This window comes from Euprymna scolopes, chromosome 7, assembly GCF_053919585.1.
Source record: "Euprymna scolopes isolate OS-2025 chromosome 7, ASM5391958v1, whole genome shotgun sequence".
Lineage (NCBI taxonomy): Eukaryota > Metazoa > Mollusca > Cephalopoda > Sepiida > Sepiolidae > Euprymna > Euprymna scolopes.
The window spans coordinates 113170875-113190235 of NC_136488.1; the positions used below are offsets into that span (position 1 = coordinate 113170875).

The 19361-nt window shown below is 27.1% G+C and overlaps 1 protein-coding gene across 24 annotated transcripts in view; it reads right to left on the reverse strand.

The window, feature by feature from the left end:
* LOC145279892 (protein scribble homolog) overlaps nt 1-19361 on the reverse strand; it is a 772271-nt gene that overhangs the window by 43039 nt on the left and 709871 nt on the right. For 21 of the 24 annotated variants that reach the window (XM_080131386.1, XM_080131379.1, XM_080131375.1 and 18 more), the window contains 2 exons: nt 16934-17021; nt 11461-11643 (listed from right to left, as the gene is read on the reverse strand). In XM_080131386.1, coding sequence (XP_079987512.1) covers nt 11461-11643; nt 16934-17021 — 271 coding nt within the window. Of the gene's footprint in view, nt 1-11460; nt 11644-14989; nt 15159-16933; nt 17022-19361 lie in introns of those variants that run through there. The other 3 variants (XM_080131389.1, XM_080131380.1, XM_080131390.1) reach the window with 2 other exon arrangements.

Genomic DNA, 19361 nt, shown 5'->3' on the forward strand with positions numbered 1-19361 from the left:
TTTTTATATTTATTATTTATTGTTTATATGTTTATTTTTATATTTATAATTTATTGTTTATATGTTTATTTTTATATTTATTATTTATTGTTTATATGTCTATTTTTATATTTATTATTTATTGTTTATCTGTCTATTTTTATATTTTATATTTATTGTTTATATACCTATTTTTATATTATTATTTATTATTTATATTTCTATTTTTATATTTATTATTTATTGTTTCTATGTCAATTTCTATATTTATTATTTATTGTTTATATGTCAATTTTTATATATATTATTTATTGTTTATATTTCTATTTTTATATTTATAATTTATTGTTTATATGTTTATTTTTATATTTATTATTTATTGTTTATTTTTATATTTATAATTTATTGTTTACATGGTTATTTGTATATTTATTATTAATTGTTTATATGTCTATTTTTATATTTATTATTTATTGTTTATACGTTTATTTTTATATTTATAATTTATTGTTTATATGTCTATTTTTATATTATTTATTGTTTATATGTCTATTTTTATATTTATTATTCATATGTCTATTTTTATATTTATTATTTATTGTTTATAGGTTTATTTTTATATTTATTATTTATTGTTTATATGTCTATTTTTATATTAATTATTTATTGTTTATATGTCTATTTTTATATTTATTATTTGTGTCTATTTTTATATTTATTATTTATTGTTTATATGTCAATTTTTATATTTATTATTTATTGTTTATATTTCTATTTTAATATTTATTATTTGTTGTTTATATGTCTATTTTTATATTTATTATTTATTGTTTATATGCCTATTTTTATATTTATTATTTGTGTCTATTTTTATATTTATTATTTGTTGTTTATATGTCTATTTTTATATTTATTATTTATTGTTTATATGTCTATTTTTATATATATTATTTGTTGGTTATATGTCTATTTTTATATTTATTATTTATTGTTTATATTTCTATTTTTATATTTATTATCTATTGTTTATATGTCTATTTTTATATTTATTATTTATTGTTTATATGTCTATTTTTATATTTATTATTTATTGTTTATATTTCTATTTTTATATTTATTATTTATTGTTTATATGTCTATTTTTATATTTATTATTTATTGTTTATATGTTTATTTTTATATTTCCTAGTTATTGTTTATATGTCTATTTTTATATTTATTATTTATTGTTTATATGCCTATTTTTATATTTATTATTTATTGTTTATACGTCTATTTTTATATTTATTATTTATTGTTTATATGTCTATTTTTATATTTATTATTTATTGTTTATATGTCTATTTTTATATTTATTATTTATTGTTTATATTTCTATTTTTATATGTATTATTTATCGTTTATATGTCTATTCTTATATTTATTATTTATTGTTTATATGTCTATTTTTATATTTATTATTTATTGTTTATATGTCTATTTTTATATTTATTATTTATTGTTTATATTTCTATTTTTATATTTATTATTTATTGTTTATATTTCTATTTTTATATTTATTATTTTTATGTCTATTTTTATATTTATTATTTATTTTTTATATTTATTATTCATTGTTTATGTGTCTATTTTTATATTTATTATTTATTGTTTATATGTCTATTTTTATATTTATTATTTATTGTTTATATACCTATTTTTATATTTATTATTTATTGTTTGTATGTCTATTTTTATATTTATTATTTATTGTTTATATGTCTATTTTTATATTTATTATTTATTGTTTATATGTCTATTTTTATATTTATTATTTATTGTTATATGTCTATTTTGTATATTTATTATTTATTGTTTACATGTTTATTTTTATATTTATTATTTGTTGTTTATATGTCTATTTATATATTTATTATTTATATGTTTATTTCTATATTTATTATTTATTGTTAATTTTTATATTTATAATTTATTGTTCATATGTCTATTTTTATATTTATTACTTTTTTTATATGTCTATTAATATATTTATTATTTGTTGTTTATATGTCTATTTTTATATTTATTATTTATTGTTTATTTTTATATTTATAATATATTGTTTATATGTCTATTTTTATATTTATTTTTTATTGTTCATATGTCTATTTATATATGTATTCTTGATATGTCTATTTTTATATTCATTATTGTCGTTTATATGTCTATTTTTATATTTATTATTTATTGTTTATACGTTTATTTATATATTTATTATTTATACGTCTATATATATGTTTATTATTTATTGTTTATATGTTTATTTTCATATTTATTATTTTTGTTTATATGTCTATTTATATACTTACCATTTATTGTTTACATGGTTATTTTTATATTTATTATGTATTATTTATATGGTTGCTTTTCTTATTTTTTATTTATTTTTATATGTTTATTTAATATTTATTATTTATATGTTTATTTTTATATTTATTATTTATTGTTTATATGTCAATTTTTATATTTATTATTTATTGTTTATATGTCTATTTATATATTTATTATTTATTGTTCATATGTCTATTTATATATTTATTATTCATTGTTTATATGTCTATTTATATATTTATTATTTATTGTTTATATGTCTATTTTTATGTTTATTATTTATTCTTTATATTTCTATTTTTATATTTATTATTTATTGTTTATATGTTTATTTTTATATTTATTATTTATTGTTTCTATGTTTATTTTTATATTTATTGTTTATATGTCTATTTTTATATTTATTATTTATTGTTTCTATGTCTATTTTTATATTTATTGTTTATTGTTTATATGTCTATTTTTATATTTATTATTTATTGTTTATATGTCTATTTTCATATTTATTATTTATTGTTTATAGGTTTATTTTATATTTATTATTTATTGTTTATATGTTTATTGTTATATTTATTATTGATTATATGTCTATTTTATATTTATTATTTTTTGTTTATATGGCTATTTTTATATTTATTGTTTATATGTCTATTTTTATATTTATTATTTATTGTTTATATGTTTATTTTTATATTTATTATTCATTGTTTATATGTCTATTTTTATATTTATTATTTTTGTTTATATGTCTATTTATATATTTATTATTTATTGTTTACATGGTTATTTTTATATTTATTATTTATTGTTTATATGTTTATTTTTATGCAACATGAACTGGACTTGTAGATACTGTTAAGTCTTCTGCAAAGAAGATAGGTCCCTCTATCAGACTAGAAAACTTTTCACACCTGTCATTGAAGTCATCATTCACCCACACATAAAATATAGTTGCCACATCTGGGCTGATGCACCGATCACTAGCCTCTCCCTCTTGGACAGAATGCAAAAGTGAGTATTTAAATCTATAAAGTCCCTGTTGCGTCAGCACATTATTGAATTACTGTGGTTGGTTTACACATGTTTTCATGTAATATGCTCTGATTAACACACTGTACTTGAAACCTTCAATGAAAATACTTAAGATTCACCTCACTTTGTTAACTATGCCTTATTTACGAGGAGCGTGCAATAAGTAATGCCCCTGATACACTTCCAGTTGTCTAATCTAGCTGAAATTTTGCATGTGCAATGATTTATATCTCTACGGGTTATGTGGCAAATTACAGCTCTGAACTAGTTGTGGTTTCTGTTTTACAGGTGTTTGAACTGAGTCAGGTGTGAAATGGAGCCCGTTGAATGTCAAGCAGTGATCCGGTTTTTGTATTTGAAAGGACGCACACCACAGGAGACTTTTGATGAAATGAAAGAAACTTATGGTGATAATGCCCCATCATATGACCTTGTAAAACACTGGCATCGTGAATTCATACATGGCTATATGTCTGTGGAAACAGCTCCCAGACCTGGTCGCCTCTTTTGATGAGGCATCTGTCCGTCAAGTTGAGACTGCCATTTTGGAAGATCGGCGCATTACTCTTTGCCAAATAGTCCAAGATGTCAAGATTAGTACAGCGTCTGTGGAAACTATCATTCATGACCATTTGCATATGCATAAGGTGTCTGTCAGATGGATTCCCAGGTTGCTCACACCATTCCAGAAGCGAGAACGTGTTGAGTGCTTGAGGATGAATTTGGAGATGTGCCAACATGAGTCAAAGTTTTTCAAAAGACTGATTACACAGGATGAAACCTGGGTCCATCACTATGATCCAGAGATCAAAGCCCAGTCAATGCAGTGGAAGCACTTGGACTCACCACCTCCAAAGAAGGCAAGGGTGAAGCCCTCCGCTGGCAAGGTCATGCTCACAGTCTTCTGGGACCAGGATGAAGTAGTGATGACAGATTTCCTGGCAAAGGGTACCACAATTACAGGATCCTATTATGCTTCACTTTTGAGGAAATTAAGGGAAGCTATCAAAATCAAGAGGCGGGGCAAGATCAGCAAAGGTACCCTCCTCCTGCAGGACAACGCTCCGGTCTATAACTCGCATGTCGCCAAATCAGAAGCACGGGCGTGTGGTTATGAAATCCTTCCTCATCCTCCCTACTCTCCTGACCTTGCACCCTCTGACTTTCACCTTTTCCCAGCCATGAAGTTGTTTTTGATAGGAAAGCGTCTCCCAGATGATGCAGCCTTGATTTCTGAAGTCACGTCGTGGTTGGAGGACCAACCTGGGGTGTTCTACAAAAACGGTCTCCAGAGCTGCATCAAATGATGGGAGAAATGCATAACTCTGGGTGGTTCCTATGTAGAGAAAGACTAATAACTGTGCCAAGTTTCGTTGCTCTACTGCTATGGGAAGTGGGTCAGTGGCATTACTTATTGCACATCCCTCGTAGGGTGGACAAAAAAAAAATTAAAAGACTTCATTTAACCAGATTTACTCGCATTCATCAGTTTTAATGTAATCCACTCACTTTTCCAAGACCATATGAAAATACATGCTTATGCTTGGTAAGATATGGTCTTTGATTGATATCAGATGCAGTACCATACTTAACCTATTACTTTCAGCTGCTAACATAAATTGTGTATTTCAAATATACTGGATTTGAATTTTTATCAATGATGCAGAAAAGAACAAAATTACAAACTTCAGTAATTTCAAATTACAAATAATCCAAAGTGCCATGCAAAACCTGCTAATTTCAATTGCTATCATGATAATTGTGTTGAAAATATTGATCTATAATTTGTACAAAAAAAATTTGTTTTAAGAAAATTCTTTTTTCTGCTTTTTATAAGATATATTAAAAATATTGTTTTATCATTTATAACTTATATCAGGAATAATATTTTTTGGTATTTGTATAACTAACTGCAAGGTTCCAATTGAAAAATGGATTGACATGTGCACAGGTACTCAACTAAATTGTAGAATTATTTTGTTATAATAAACCCAATAATAAAATGGAAGTTTATTTCATTTATAAAGACAAGTTGCTGAATACATTTTGGACATCGTTTATTTCTAATCTTGTTTTGTGGATTAGCAAATAAATACAAATTCATAATTGCAAAACCATGAATTTGTATTTCTTATTACTTCTGAGTGAATTATTTATAATTTCTTCCTCTAAGTTGAAATGAGATTTGCATATTTTTTTTGTTTTTGTTTTATTGAAATGCACACGAAGGTCTAAATTATCTTTGATCACAAAGAATTGGATGAATCCATGGATCATATTAATTGAAACGCTAGATATATTAACATTCAATAATCTCAACTAATATAAAAGTATCATATATAAAAGAGAATAATAAAATAAATTTTAAAAAAGCTAAAAATTTCATTGTATGAAATGATATTGACTTTTAGTTAATGAAACAAAATTGAAATAAAACTATAACTAAAATCAACAAGGTTTTCCCCAAAAGATAGATTCATCAAAGTACCTAACTCAAAATAAAAACAAATTTCCTCATGGACTCAGAGACAGAATGAATGATGGTTTATATAACCAATAGAAAGAGAGTGCTATTGGCTTACGTCTAGCGATGAAAAGGAAAACAGTGTTTAAAAAACTAAAATGCATTCTGGTGGATTTAATTTCGTAATTAAATTATTTTTGAAGTAGGATCTAAACATTTTATTGCATTTTTTCTATAAATATTCGATTAATAGTATACAAAGTAAATAATAAATATGCAAAACACATATATGAACTTGTATAATAATTTTATTAATACTAAAATAAATAATTCATAATAAGTAAAAATATAATAAAATAAAAACCATTTGTTTATTACAAAATTTTACTAATATTATAAGCCAACTAGCTCTTTGCCCGGGCATAAAATATGCTTAAATATGACATTTTAATTTGTCCAGATTTTGTATATATTATTATAGAGTTGTGATTTCAAAATAATAAAAAAAGTATTTGGGTGCCATCAGCTAGAATTGAAACCGAAAGTAAAACTGTAGCATCCAATGTTTGTGATGTTAGCATTATACTAACGTGTCACGCACATGAACAGATTAAAAATTCAAAATAAATTAACGATTTTTTTTTAATTTGGACCCATTTCTGACCCTTTTTTGAATTTTTAAAAACTATTTTGACCGGCTAAAGACCCATAAAAGAATGGTCCATAAAAAATCCAATCATTTGAGATTCCTAGTGCCGCTCTGCAACTTTTAGTTTCGGTCGAGATAAAGTTTGAAAATATGGAGACAAATAGACATATAGCCTTTTATATATTGGATGTAAGTACTCAGGTCCTAAATTATTTTTTTTTATGGAAATCGCTCCAGACAAGGCATGAAGCCATTTAATATAAGGGGCTAACAAGAATGAAAAATGATTATCACAGAAGTGATGCTTATTAAAAAAAAAAAAAATGAAAAGACCAAGGTTCAAAATAGAGGCAAAGCAGAGAGTTCCACAAGCATTCAGTTCTTGTAAAGAAGCTACTGGAATATATATATAAATAGCACACAATAATTTCCACTGGCAAACACCGGAAGTGGCTTTAAAGAAGTTGCTTCATAATCATCAGCAGCAGCAATTAGACGGACATAAAGTAGATGTACATTTTTAGTATGACCGCCATTATAGCATTTGTAGAAAAGAACAACATCACGTCTGTGAGAGAGAGGTTGCAGTGAAGAAAACAAGGTTAGGGTTAATCAAAATACAAACACCTTTCTGCAATTTATCAAGAACCAATGAACCAAAAAGAATGCGACAGATTCAGCAGCCCAAATATGATAACGGTACTCCATACATGGTTTGATAGTAGGTTTGTAGAGATAGAGAATAGCCTTGAGTGCAAGAAAATGTTTAGAGCGATAAAGAGAACCAATTTTACAAGAAGCAGAAAGAGCAACGGATTTGGTATATGGACTCCAAGAAAGATTCGATGAGAAAGAAAAACTAAGAAATTTTAGAATCAATTTCTCATCGAGAGTAGAGCCATCCATAAGAATCTCAGGAAGAAACATTGAAACACAAGAGCTGAGTCTTAACAGGATTAAAGAAAATAAGCTATTTCTTATCCCAATAACTGACTGAGATCAACTTTTAGATAAACTGCATATTTCAACTGATCCAAGAAAGATGCGTGAGAAGCAATACGAAAATAGATGGTAGTGTCATCAGCATAAATGTTAATTTTCTTAATAATATTCTCTGGAAATTCATTTATACAGAGAAGAAACAGTGTTGCACCTAAAATAGAGGCGTGAAGAACGCTGGCATTGATAGGAAAAGAAAATACTCCATCAAGAGTTACTCACAAGCTTCGATCAGAAAGAATAGATCTAACAATGTCAAGAACTTTACCACCAATGCTGTAACCTATTTAAGTTTATGTAGAAAACCAGGATGACACACTCTGTCGAATGCCTTTGAAATGTCAAATACAATGACATTACCCTCTTCTGAATTATCTATAAATCAACAGATCTGTTCAGTAACAACAATTAATAGATCTGCTGTTGAACAAAATCCACTTAGACCATACTGAACATCACTAAAGAGGCTCAGACTTGCCAGAAAATGTACAAATCTGCTGTGACCAAGCTCTCAAAAATTTTTCTAATAACAGAGAGAAAACTAACAGAACAATATTTAGTTGAGTTAAATCGATCACCAGTATTTTTAAAGATAGGAAATACAGAGGATTCTTCCTAGAAGGAAAGCAGGAATATTCTTGACAACTTCAAAACATTTAGAAACTAAAAAGTTTCATTGTCAAGTAAGTTAATTATTATATTTTTAAAGTGTTTAGAACTATTTGTGTTTTAAGTAGATATTTTGTATTCTTATGTAATTGTATCATCTTATTTTGATGCTGCAGTTGATTTCTGATGCTCTTATTGTTGGTATGCTGTTCACTGGACTAAATACTAAAAAGAAGATGCCAGAAAACAATTTCTTGCAATTTTTATGGTTACACATCAATTTAATGGAACTTGTGAATATATTTAAAAAATTAAAAAAAAAAAAAGATTAATCTGACATTTTCCCTTTAATTTTCACCTAAAAAGTGTTCCAAAATCTCAGAAATTAATTCCAAATTTTCTAAAACTTATAAAATATTATTACATGACCATCTATGTTATCAACTTCAAAAATTGAAGATTAATCAATAGACAATATGGTGAAAGCCACCATCTTGGATTCTAACATCTAACATTCTATGCTTGTATGTTGACCCTTTTATTTTTTATTTGTGGTTCAATATACCACTAAAGTGCAATAAAGCAATTTATTGCAATTTTGAGGCAGTTATTCACCAAACTAAATAGAAACTTGTGTTCAATTAATCATATGCACTAATTATTAACTAATTCAAAAATATGCAACAAAACAGACAAACAAAACCAACTTGTGATGAATCTTAAGCTATACATCAGATTCTCTTGACGAAATAAAGAAATACTGATTTTTTTGGCAGAAAATATTTTGAAAATATAACTTTTGTAAAATAATAACAAAAACAAGTGCATACATTGATAATAAGTAATTAGTGCAAGTTGGGCAATAACGAACCTAGTTGAATGAAATATTTTTACAAGAAAATATTTTAAAATATACAACTTTTGAAAACAATAAACAAATTAATAGTTGTACAATCATTATTTAATTAACTAGCAAATATATGCTCCCTCTAATTGTACATTTTTGCTAGGCTGGGAGGCTTGTGAAAAAACTATATAGAATACATATTTAAAGCAAAATAAATTGTTTTGGATTATTAAAATAATTTCTGTTATTGATAATGTTTACTCATTTATTTTTTTATTATCACTTATTTTTCAATTCAGGTTTTGAAACATGATGTAGATCATAAATCTATAATTTTGTTTTGAGAATGCTTCAAGATTAAGCAAGTTCAAATAACTCAGCTTTGAGAATGCTTTTAAGATAAGCAAGTTCAAATAACTCAAGGTTTCGGTTTCCAGTTATGGTTTTATTTTTTAGGAATTTATGATTTACTATTAATGAAATATTCTCACTTTCTAAAAGTAGTTAAGATTTCTGATATTTCTAAATGAGACAAATTCCGCAATGTATTTGATACATGTAAAAAAAAAATTGTGACTGACAGACAAAATCTCTATTTATATAAGATGATTAATTAAAAACAATTTAAAACACAATTAATCACAGAAAATAACAATCACAATTATTTTTTGGCAAATCAACAACAGCTGCATGCAATATTGTTTATAACATGAAGTTTTCTTTTTTAAAAGAATTGAAGCAGAATTTGAGAAAAGCAAAAATAAAAAAAGCAAGAAGCAGAAACAATGAATGAACATACCTTTTGTTTTAGTATCCATATTTAAGATGAGTCTTTTATCTAAATGATCATAACTAATCCATTACGTTGGCATGTGGACTAATACTCTTGGGGAAAGTAATAATTCCACCAAATAATGTAGCAAAATATCAGTTTCTGTTTAAAGAATTGTGCAATGAAACTATTGTATTTTGGCATTAAATATACAGAAAGGGTTGATAAGAGACCAAATCAAGATTTATTGTTATACAATTGCAGTTGCTGTTTCCCATTAGACGATCTAGGTAATCACTTACAGCCTCAACACCTGGGTGCATCACATATTCAAAACAAGCATAGAATTTACAAAATGGAAACCTGTGGAGCAGAATATTAGAAAGGGGCAAAGGTAGTGCTAACAACAATTGGTTAAATTTGTTGTAGATAAAATAATAAAAACACAATGAAAATTATCCATGAAGTTTAAAAGTTGAAAACAATGTAATAATAAATTACTGTTGTTTTGACATCAGTTTATCAAAACCCGAGTGGCAAACACCTTGGCATCAGAACTGCAGATTAATAAATATTTCAGAACTTCTAACATAATAATTGTAACTTGTTAGCCCAACATTGACACATACTACTGCTTGTGTCACATATTGAATAAAATCAATTATATTGGGAGTGAAATGAGAATGCTGAAAACATTTTTTGAAAAATTAGTGAAATCGTGATGTGATAGCTATATTACTGATGCCATATAAATTGGTTAATGATGGCATCTTTCTTTGGCCAATAGAGAAAGATGCCTCTTTTGACATGACTAAATTATCAAGACAACAAGAATCATTTTCACTTACAATTCAACAGAGAAGACTGATTGTTCAAATCAAACTGTTTCAGACTCGTCCGGGTGACTAAATTATGCAACTTTAAAAGGTTACAAAAGTGGACCAGTCATACTTGTTTCAAAAGTCTACTAAAAATTTTGAAACAATAGACACAGGCATGATTTGAAAAGGTCAAAATATCTAAAAAGTGACCAAATTGTGTTTGCGCTTTAAAAAGATTATGAATTGTATCTGCGATATTTGATAATATACTTCCTTACCAACCATTAGTAAGGCATGCTATTCCCAGAATTTGATCAACCCCACATATTGTGGCTTGAATAGAGGCTCTCCCTACATGTATGAAACAAAGGTTTTCATTGACTGATCAATTATAGAATAGCAAAAATTGTGAAAAGATCTCTGGTTGCTTAACACCCTAGAATAATTGCTTCAAATGAAAGTTCCCAATAAAACAAAAAAACGTTCTAACCCATTATCTGCATAGCTTTTTAGTTATGTGAAACTTAGGTACCAGTCAATGATTCTTAATTGTATAGTATATAAATAACACACACACACACAAGCTTCATGATATGCAATTATACAGCGAGTATGTGTGCCATTTTGTGACTGAAGAGTAAACACAGTTGGAAGCAGTATAAGGATGGGAATGATTACCTGCATCGAGATGATCGCCTATTTGTTACTCCATCTGTTTTTATATATTTTTTTAATACTTTTATTTTGCACACACATTTTGCCAGGATTGCATCATGTGACCTTCTTTGAACTTCTGGATCTTCTTTGTTATTTTTTTCTCAACTCCAGCTTTGTGTGCAATGGAGGTCAGCTTGTCATCTAATGTCATAATTTTAGTCTAAAAGCAGTTAATATGTGCATGTATGCATTCTACTGTACCTCGCCTTTCGCCATGCAGCTCTTTTTTCTGCTTCTCGAGCTCGCTCTTCAGATGGAGAAAGTCTTTCCCCTTGTCGGTCTTCAAAGGCCTCTTCATCCGAGTCAGAGTCTAATTTCATTTGTGTCATCATTCGCTTCTCAGCTTTTGCGGTTCGGACAACTGAAGTCTGACCAACATTTTTACTGTTTAAGAGACGGGTACAGTTATAAACAGAATGCAATTAGAAAGAGACAAAAACAAAATCTTATAAAGAATTGTTTCACCATTGAAAAATGACTCACATTGTGTTGTTGTTAGAATTCTTGAATCAAGTGCAATTTCAACTCGATAATGCTAGCAGCTAAAAAGAATGGAATTAGCATGACACTGTATTTGATGTCACTTAAAAACCTTTCCAAATGTAAATGAAACAAACTGACCTGCTCTCAGAATAACACTTGTTCCATTAAAAGATATAAAACTATATTTGTTAATTTTAAAATATGCTGTTTCAATCTGATTTGATGAATTTGATCAAAACACGAACTGAGTGATGTCAAATATTGTGTGATGCTAAACATGTTCTTTTCAGCTGCTATTATTGTTGGATGCTAAAAATACATTTAAATTCAGGAAGAAGATGCAGAAAGGAACAAAATTCAAAACTTCAGTAATTTCAGACTAAAAATAACGATTAACAACTTTCTGTACTTTAAATAATGAAGAGTTAATTTAATTTCTATTAATGAATATTCTCCTCTAATAGAACCCTTTCATTCATACTTCACTTTACCAAGTTATTGTAATTTTTTGTAATACTATCCTTTATTTAGCAATCAATATTCAGTTAAGATCAAGGTTCATTTAAAGTTCTAAAGAGATAAAATTAACCTATAATGAGAAAGAAATTACTGTTTAAACTTTAGCAATTAATTTTGCTTAAACAACAAAGGTTTTTATACAATTAGTACAAGTAAAAGAGTAAACAACATGCGAGATCATAATTAACACAACATGACAATATCAAATACACTGGTCATGCTTTTAGTTATGTCAAAATCATATCAATATATATATATATATATATATATATATATATATATATATATATATATTTATGAAAAACAACATTCAAAGATTTGAAAAATAACATATGCAAAAATAAAAAAAGATTATTTTAAATCATGCAACATCAAATGTTGTAGATATTTGTAGATATTATATTTTATAATTTCGTATATCTATATAATATCAAGAATTCCTTTTCATTTGTCAATAACTTCTCAAATAGAAAATGATTTGTGGCATTAAAGGAAAAAGTCAAATATGTTTTTGTGCTACTAAAACCAAATAAAAAAATGTTATTAAACCCCATATATTTTGTAAAAAAGTTAATTTGAGTAAAACAATATTTGAGCAATATGCAGAAATGAAAGCATAGATTTAAAATTTGAAAAGTAGAAGTTGCAAAAAAAAAAAATGTAAGCATGAGAAAGCATATGTATATGCCAGTCAAGGAAAGAGGATCAAAAAAAGAATCACTAATTATTAGGGCTATAACAACAGCATATTCTTTTCCTTCTTTTGATTTTTCAGATATATATCCATTGATATCTTATACGTTTTTATGTAGAGTGATGTGATCCTCGATTGATTAATTGTTTGTAACTGTGTGGGATATATACTCGAGAGTAAAAACAATGAAAAGAATATGCTGTTGTCATAGCCCTACTAATTATGTAGTAGTAGTAGTAGTAGTAGTAGTAGTAAATGTAATTCTTTATAAGATGCAAGTTACTTCTTTTTTTTAACTCAATTACTAATATTTATTGTGCATTTCTTTATCAAATCCCAATTATCAGTAAAATATAGAAACAATTGTATATATAGGGCTGCTAATAAGTCTTGTCAAAGATAATTACTTAATTACGTGGGAAAATAAAAAAATGCAAACTTTTATTTATCATAATTAATAAAAGTTTGCTTAAATATGTTTTGTTATTTATTTATGTAGTGACAAACAATAGACTTTTATGTTAAAATTTTAATAAACTTTTGAAAGTTACTCTAACTTGATCTTCAGATAAATTTAATGCATTAGGACATGAAATGGCTATTTTGTTACAGATAGGAATTGCAAATGGCGTTCAAAAGTTACTTTCTTTACACTTTAGTTAATGTTTCACTTTCAGAGTAAACTTTAAACACTTAAACATTTATTCAAATTTGCATTCATTAATTCATCGACATTAATATTCTTATTTGCAAAAGGTTATCACTTTCCATTTAACAACTCAGATATTTTACTTTCACAAAGTTTACATACAATTATTACATTCGTGATGCTTATAGATCAGAATTGCCTGCAAAATTCAACATGTTGATTGTTTTTAGATTCCGATCATAATAGTTTACATTTCAAATTTTTTCAAATCAATACTTTAACGCCTTTGACAACAACTTCAGATTTTCAACAGTCATCATAATAAAATGGCAACTTTTCTTTATTAATGCTCAAAGATCAATAGTGATTTTTAGCCTTTAAATTGTTGTTTTGGGAAAAATTCCCTCCTTCAAGTTGAAGTTGAAATCTACATCTGGAGAAGGAAATTTTTCATGATATTAATATATCATGTTATACAGACCTCTACATCAAGTTACATTAAGAGCAAGTAAGATTTACAATTCAAAAAAATCATAATAATAATAAAAAGAAAGAAACTGAAAAACTTGTTTCATTTTCATATCCAACTTATTCTGCTTTCAATCCACTTATATCCAATACATCACTACTGCATTGGAATCGGTTCCTCCTGGAAAGAAACAGTCTGTCTATATAGGCATCCACAGACAGACTGTTTCGCTGTATCACAGTGATAATCTTTGTGTAAACAAATTGAGCTTAGGTATTTGAACAATGTCAAAACATTGTTAATTCACTGCCCACATAGTAGCAGCCAAATAGCGCAATGGTTAGAAGCTCCGACTGTCGTTTGGGTGGTCGGGTTTTGATCCTGGCTTGAGGAAATTGTCCACCATGCTCGACAATGCACAAGAGATGGTGGATATCGGCAGCTTAACTCTAAATTATTGATTTGTGCATATATTTGCTTCGGTTTCAATGAGACCAGTAAAGTTTGAATTGTACAGCCAATTAGGACTCATTGATAGCATAGGCGGGACTCTCATTAGTCAACAATTATGAATAAATATCTAAATTTCTGTCCTTTTTACCAATCTTGAAGATGATAAAAATTGTGACAAGAATTTTAAACATTTTTTCTGCAACTGAGAAAAATACGAAATTACTTATCCTCACAAAAACAATTGAATAATAGACTAAGCAGTCAAAAGCTATTCAACGAGTTTAATCAAATATAACTGACTTATTCAGTTAATTACAAATTATGGCTAATTAGAAGAATTAAAATTGAATTCTTTTCAAACATAACTCAGCCCCAGAACTAAATAATATTTAATCATTTATTTTGTGCCCTTTAAGTATGGAGGAAAATGATTTTAAGAGTAGTATAATAATGGATAAATGTATTTTGTTTTCCTTATTGAAATAGGTGATACCTAAAGAGACATGGTCAATAATTTCTAGAAAAGAAAGAAATAAAAATTGAGTATCTGTAAAGATAATGACTGAGAGTAGATGTAGATGCTGCATAATCTTCATGCACTGATCATGCAGTGTTATTACCTGGGATCGAGACTGTGGAAGAAGAAGAAGAAGGATTCATGAAACATGGAATTAAATGTAAGCATCATGTGACACTAATGTTTATACACTACATTTTATGGATGGCACGAATAATCATACCTTTTCTTAATCTCTCCTGAACATTAGCTCAGTCTAAACATCCTAAACCAGCAGTGACAATGAAAGTATAGACAAAGAATATAAAATTTAGATTCAAATCAGTGATGCTAAGATAGGCGTCCATAAATGTGTTGAATAGAAAAAAACAGAAAACAAAAAATGAATAATAATTGATTTGCATAAATAAATGTTTGAAGGGATTAAAGTTTAAGAATCACAATCATAAAATCATAGAAACAAATATAAATTATGATATAATTAACTTAATTCTCATGCAATTAAAAAAGTGTCATTTTAAAATATGCTCATTATACAACACTCTGAATATTCTAATATTACTATTTTTATTTATTTAATAAAATTAGATTAAAAACAATAATAATATTGAAATATCAAGAATCTTTGGAACTAGTATGCCAGAATTTAGAATTATATTCTATTTGGTTAGAAATATTATTTCTAAATTAGAATTATATTCTATTTGGTTAGAAATATTATTTCTAAATTATATTTTAAAGATATGTAAACAGGTTTTTCCTGTCCAATATGCATATACTTTAAAGGTTACTTTGGTAAGTTTGTTAAAAAGAGTTAGCCAACAGACAAATAAATATAATCAAATAGAATCTCAAATAGCTGGATGCATTTGCCAAAGCCAGACGTGGTGATACGAGGGGCGTGCAATAAGTAATGCCCCTGGCCCACTTCCAGTTGTCTGGTTTAGCTGAAATTTTGCATGTGCAATGATTTATATCTCTATGGGTTATGTGGCAAATTACAGCTATGAACTAATTGTGGTTTCTGTTTTACAGGTGTTTGAACTGAGTCAGGTGTGAAATGGAGCATGTTGAATGTCGAGCAGTGATCCAGTTTTTGTATTTGAAAGGACGCACACCACAGGAGACTTTTGATGAAATGAAAGAAACTTATGGTGATAATGCCCCATCATATGACCTTGTAAAACGCTGGCATGAACAAAACTCATTTTCTCAATTCAGATAAATAATAATATAATTAAGTATTGGCGAAAATTTAATATTTTCATCATCTTTTTTAAAATCAGATTTTTCATTCATCTTTTTGGATTCATCTTTATTCACGTTTTTTTTTGGTTTCTTTTAGAATAATCATGTATGACACATGAATGATCAACACTGTTAAGCATGGAAAGGTCAAAATTAGCAATAATCTCTCAAAGAATAAATGATTGAGGATGCAAAGAAAGACTGTTTGCAAAATTGGAAGAATCTATTGTTCTGCTGTGTTAAAAGATTTATGTTTGTATCATTCATTTGCTTAGAGTGCCATCATCAAGATGAGAGCTTGTTGCCATTCCATAGAAGCCTGGCTTATTGGTGAAATACCTATAATGTTGAAAAACCAGAACCCATGATAAAATTAGCAAAACACTGAGAACTTAATTTGAAGCATCTTCCGATTGTAGTTTTGAATACAATGCCAAAAAAGGTATTTATTTATATGTTATTTTTACTTCTGTGGCATTCTGTAAATCTAAATTCTAATCTAAAAGATATTCTAAGTTTACTTTTTACACAATTCTATTAATATCTCCATTTTCATATAGAGTTGGCCACATAAAAATTTATTAGGATTATATCATGCACCTCCCCAACACACAAAACCAGTTGAAAGAAAATCTGACTCACTTTGCAAGAATCTGATTGTATTCTGTTTCTTGGTCAGGAGACATATATTCTAATAATTCTTCATGTGACATATTGGAAACTTTTTGGTCTGGAAAAAAAAATACATTTATAAATTTTAATTAACAAAAAAATTGTTTTCTTACAAACTTCTTCAAACAAGCAAAGAAATGTAAAACACATTAAAGTTAAAAAAACAAAACTGAAACAACATCAATAATGTAAGAAAAGGTTATTACAGTCTTATTTTAATCTATAATATAAATCTCACCTGTCTGTTTAAATGTATGTATGTATGTTTGTATGTCTGCCTAAAATTTTTGACAAGGCAACAGATTTTCCGAGATCAGTATCGTTTTGAAGCTCGACCCTTAATATCGAAAAATTGATTAAAAAAAAGACATTATTTCATTCACCCTCAACTGGGAACTTTTCTACACTTTTTCGCTTTTTTCACTGATATTTTCGAAAGTCATCCCTTCTTTTCGATTGACTAACCTTAATTTAAAAATTTGTCACTTCCAGTTTCGCGATGGATGAAACGGCAAAGATGTCACTTTTTTTCTCACATTCTTTTCCTCCTTCGCAGTACAGGTTTGAGCCTGCCTGCCTACTACCACTTTTTTTTTTTTGCTCAGCACACACCTCCAAACATTCGGGCAATGCCGGGCACCCAGGCACGTGATTCATATAAAACAAAAAATATTAGGAACTCCTGTATCTTTTGAATCATTTTAGATCTTGTGAGATATATGGATATCGCATTAGAAATTGATTTCATTTGAATTCCATTTTTGCTCAGACTAAATCCAGAAATATATAAAATCTTAATATTGATACAAAAAATGTAAGAAAATTTCTTAAATTATCAAAATACACAATATTTCTTTGCATTCAAAACGTTTACAAAAAATATTTAATAAACATGTAATAACTTTTTCCCTGTTCTTGTATTTTGATGATTTCACTAATGCTTTTAATCTGGTCAGAGTTGATGTTTCTTTTTGTTAATTATTTTCTTTTTGTCTTTTTATGCATGTGAAGTTTTGTTATTGTTTATTATTATTTGATCTCAGCATTTGCAGTTTTTTAATTGAAAAAGATTTCTCATTTTATTCTTCACTAATTATATGTTTATGCCTGGTGAAATTATATATATATATATAATTATTACTATAATAACTTTTTTAAATACCTACAGACACTAGTGTTTTATCCTTTCGGGAATCAGCAGCGCAGGGAGTTATGATTACAGCCAGTTGGAAGATTTGAACCCAGCCACAAAGTCATCTCTGACTCCATTAGCAAGGAAGAAACCACACGAGAATTACACTTGAAATTTAAACATTTATCATTAAATGTGGAGACGTCCGTCCATAGTGATTTAATGAGTAAACATTATGATCTGCACATGCAAGATTAAGTGACTTTCATTTTAACTGTAAATTGATCAACAATAAGAATGGAGTTCTTAAAGGAGCTGACATACTTATTATTACTATAATAATTTTTAAATACCTACAGATGTGAATGTTTCATCCTTTTGGGAATCATCAGCACAGGAGGTCATGATTACAGTCGGTCAGAAAATTCAAACCCAGCCACAAAACCATCTTTCTGTGTGTGTGTGTGTGTGTATATATATATATATATATATATATATATATATATATATATATATATATATATGAGGATCATTTGAAAAGTAAAGCTTCCCATTTTTTTTTTAATTAAAAAAATTGAAGAGCTACAAAGACTGCAGTGGGACCTTTTATGCTCCAAAATATATTTTTCTACATAGTTACCACCATTCTCAATGAACTTTTGCTAGGAATTCAATAATGCATCTTTGCTTCTGATAGGGATTACATATGCAAAGAGATGAAACTTGCAAGTCATGAATGCATGTTCAATCATAATAACAATGCAATTTGTAATCCCTTCTGATCCATTCAAGCGGAATAGAAAACAGGAACACATCTCATATATATCTTAAATTCAAAATAATAATATGCAAGTATTAAATTTTTTAAAATTTATTGTTCAAAAACAGCAAAATTTATTGTTCAAATACAAGGAATATTGTATTTTGTAAATTTTTATTTTGCATCATTGTGTGTTGATGCCCCTCCTTTTTATATGTCTTGATGAAATTTATCTCTTTGTTGATGTCAAATTTTTGGAATTTATATACTTAATAATGAATGTGTCATAATTTTTTATCTTTCTAAGTTGTTATCTCTCTCTCTCTCTCTATATATATATATATATATGTAACTACTTCATTTACTCACATAAAATTAATATACAAAAGTATAGATTTATGCGTAAACTTTAAGTATTTACTTCAAAAGTGCTCAATACGTAGGTAGAGCTAGTTAGTAATTTATAAAATATATATGGCGATTAAGCTACGCTGAATATTCGGCGT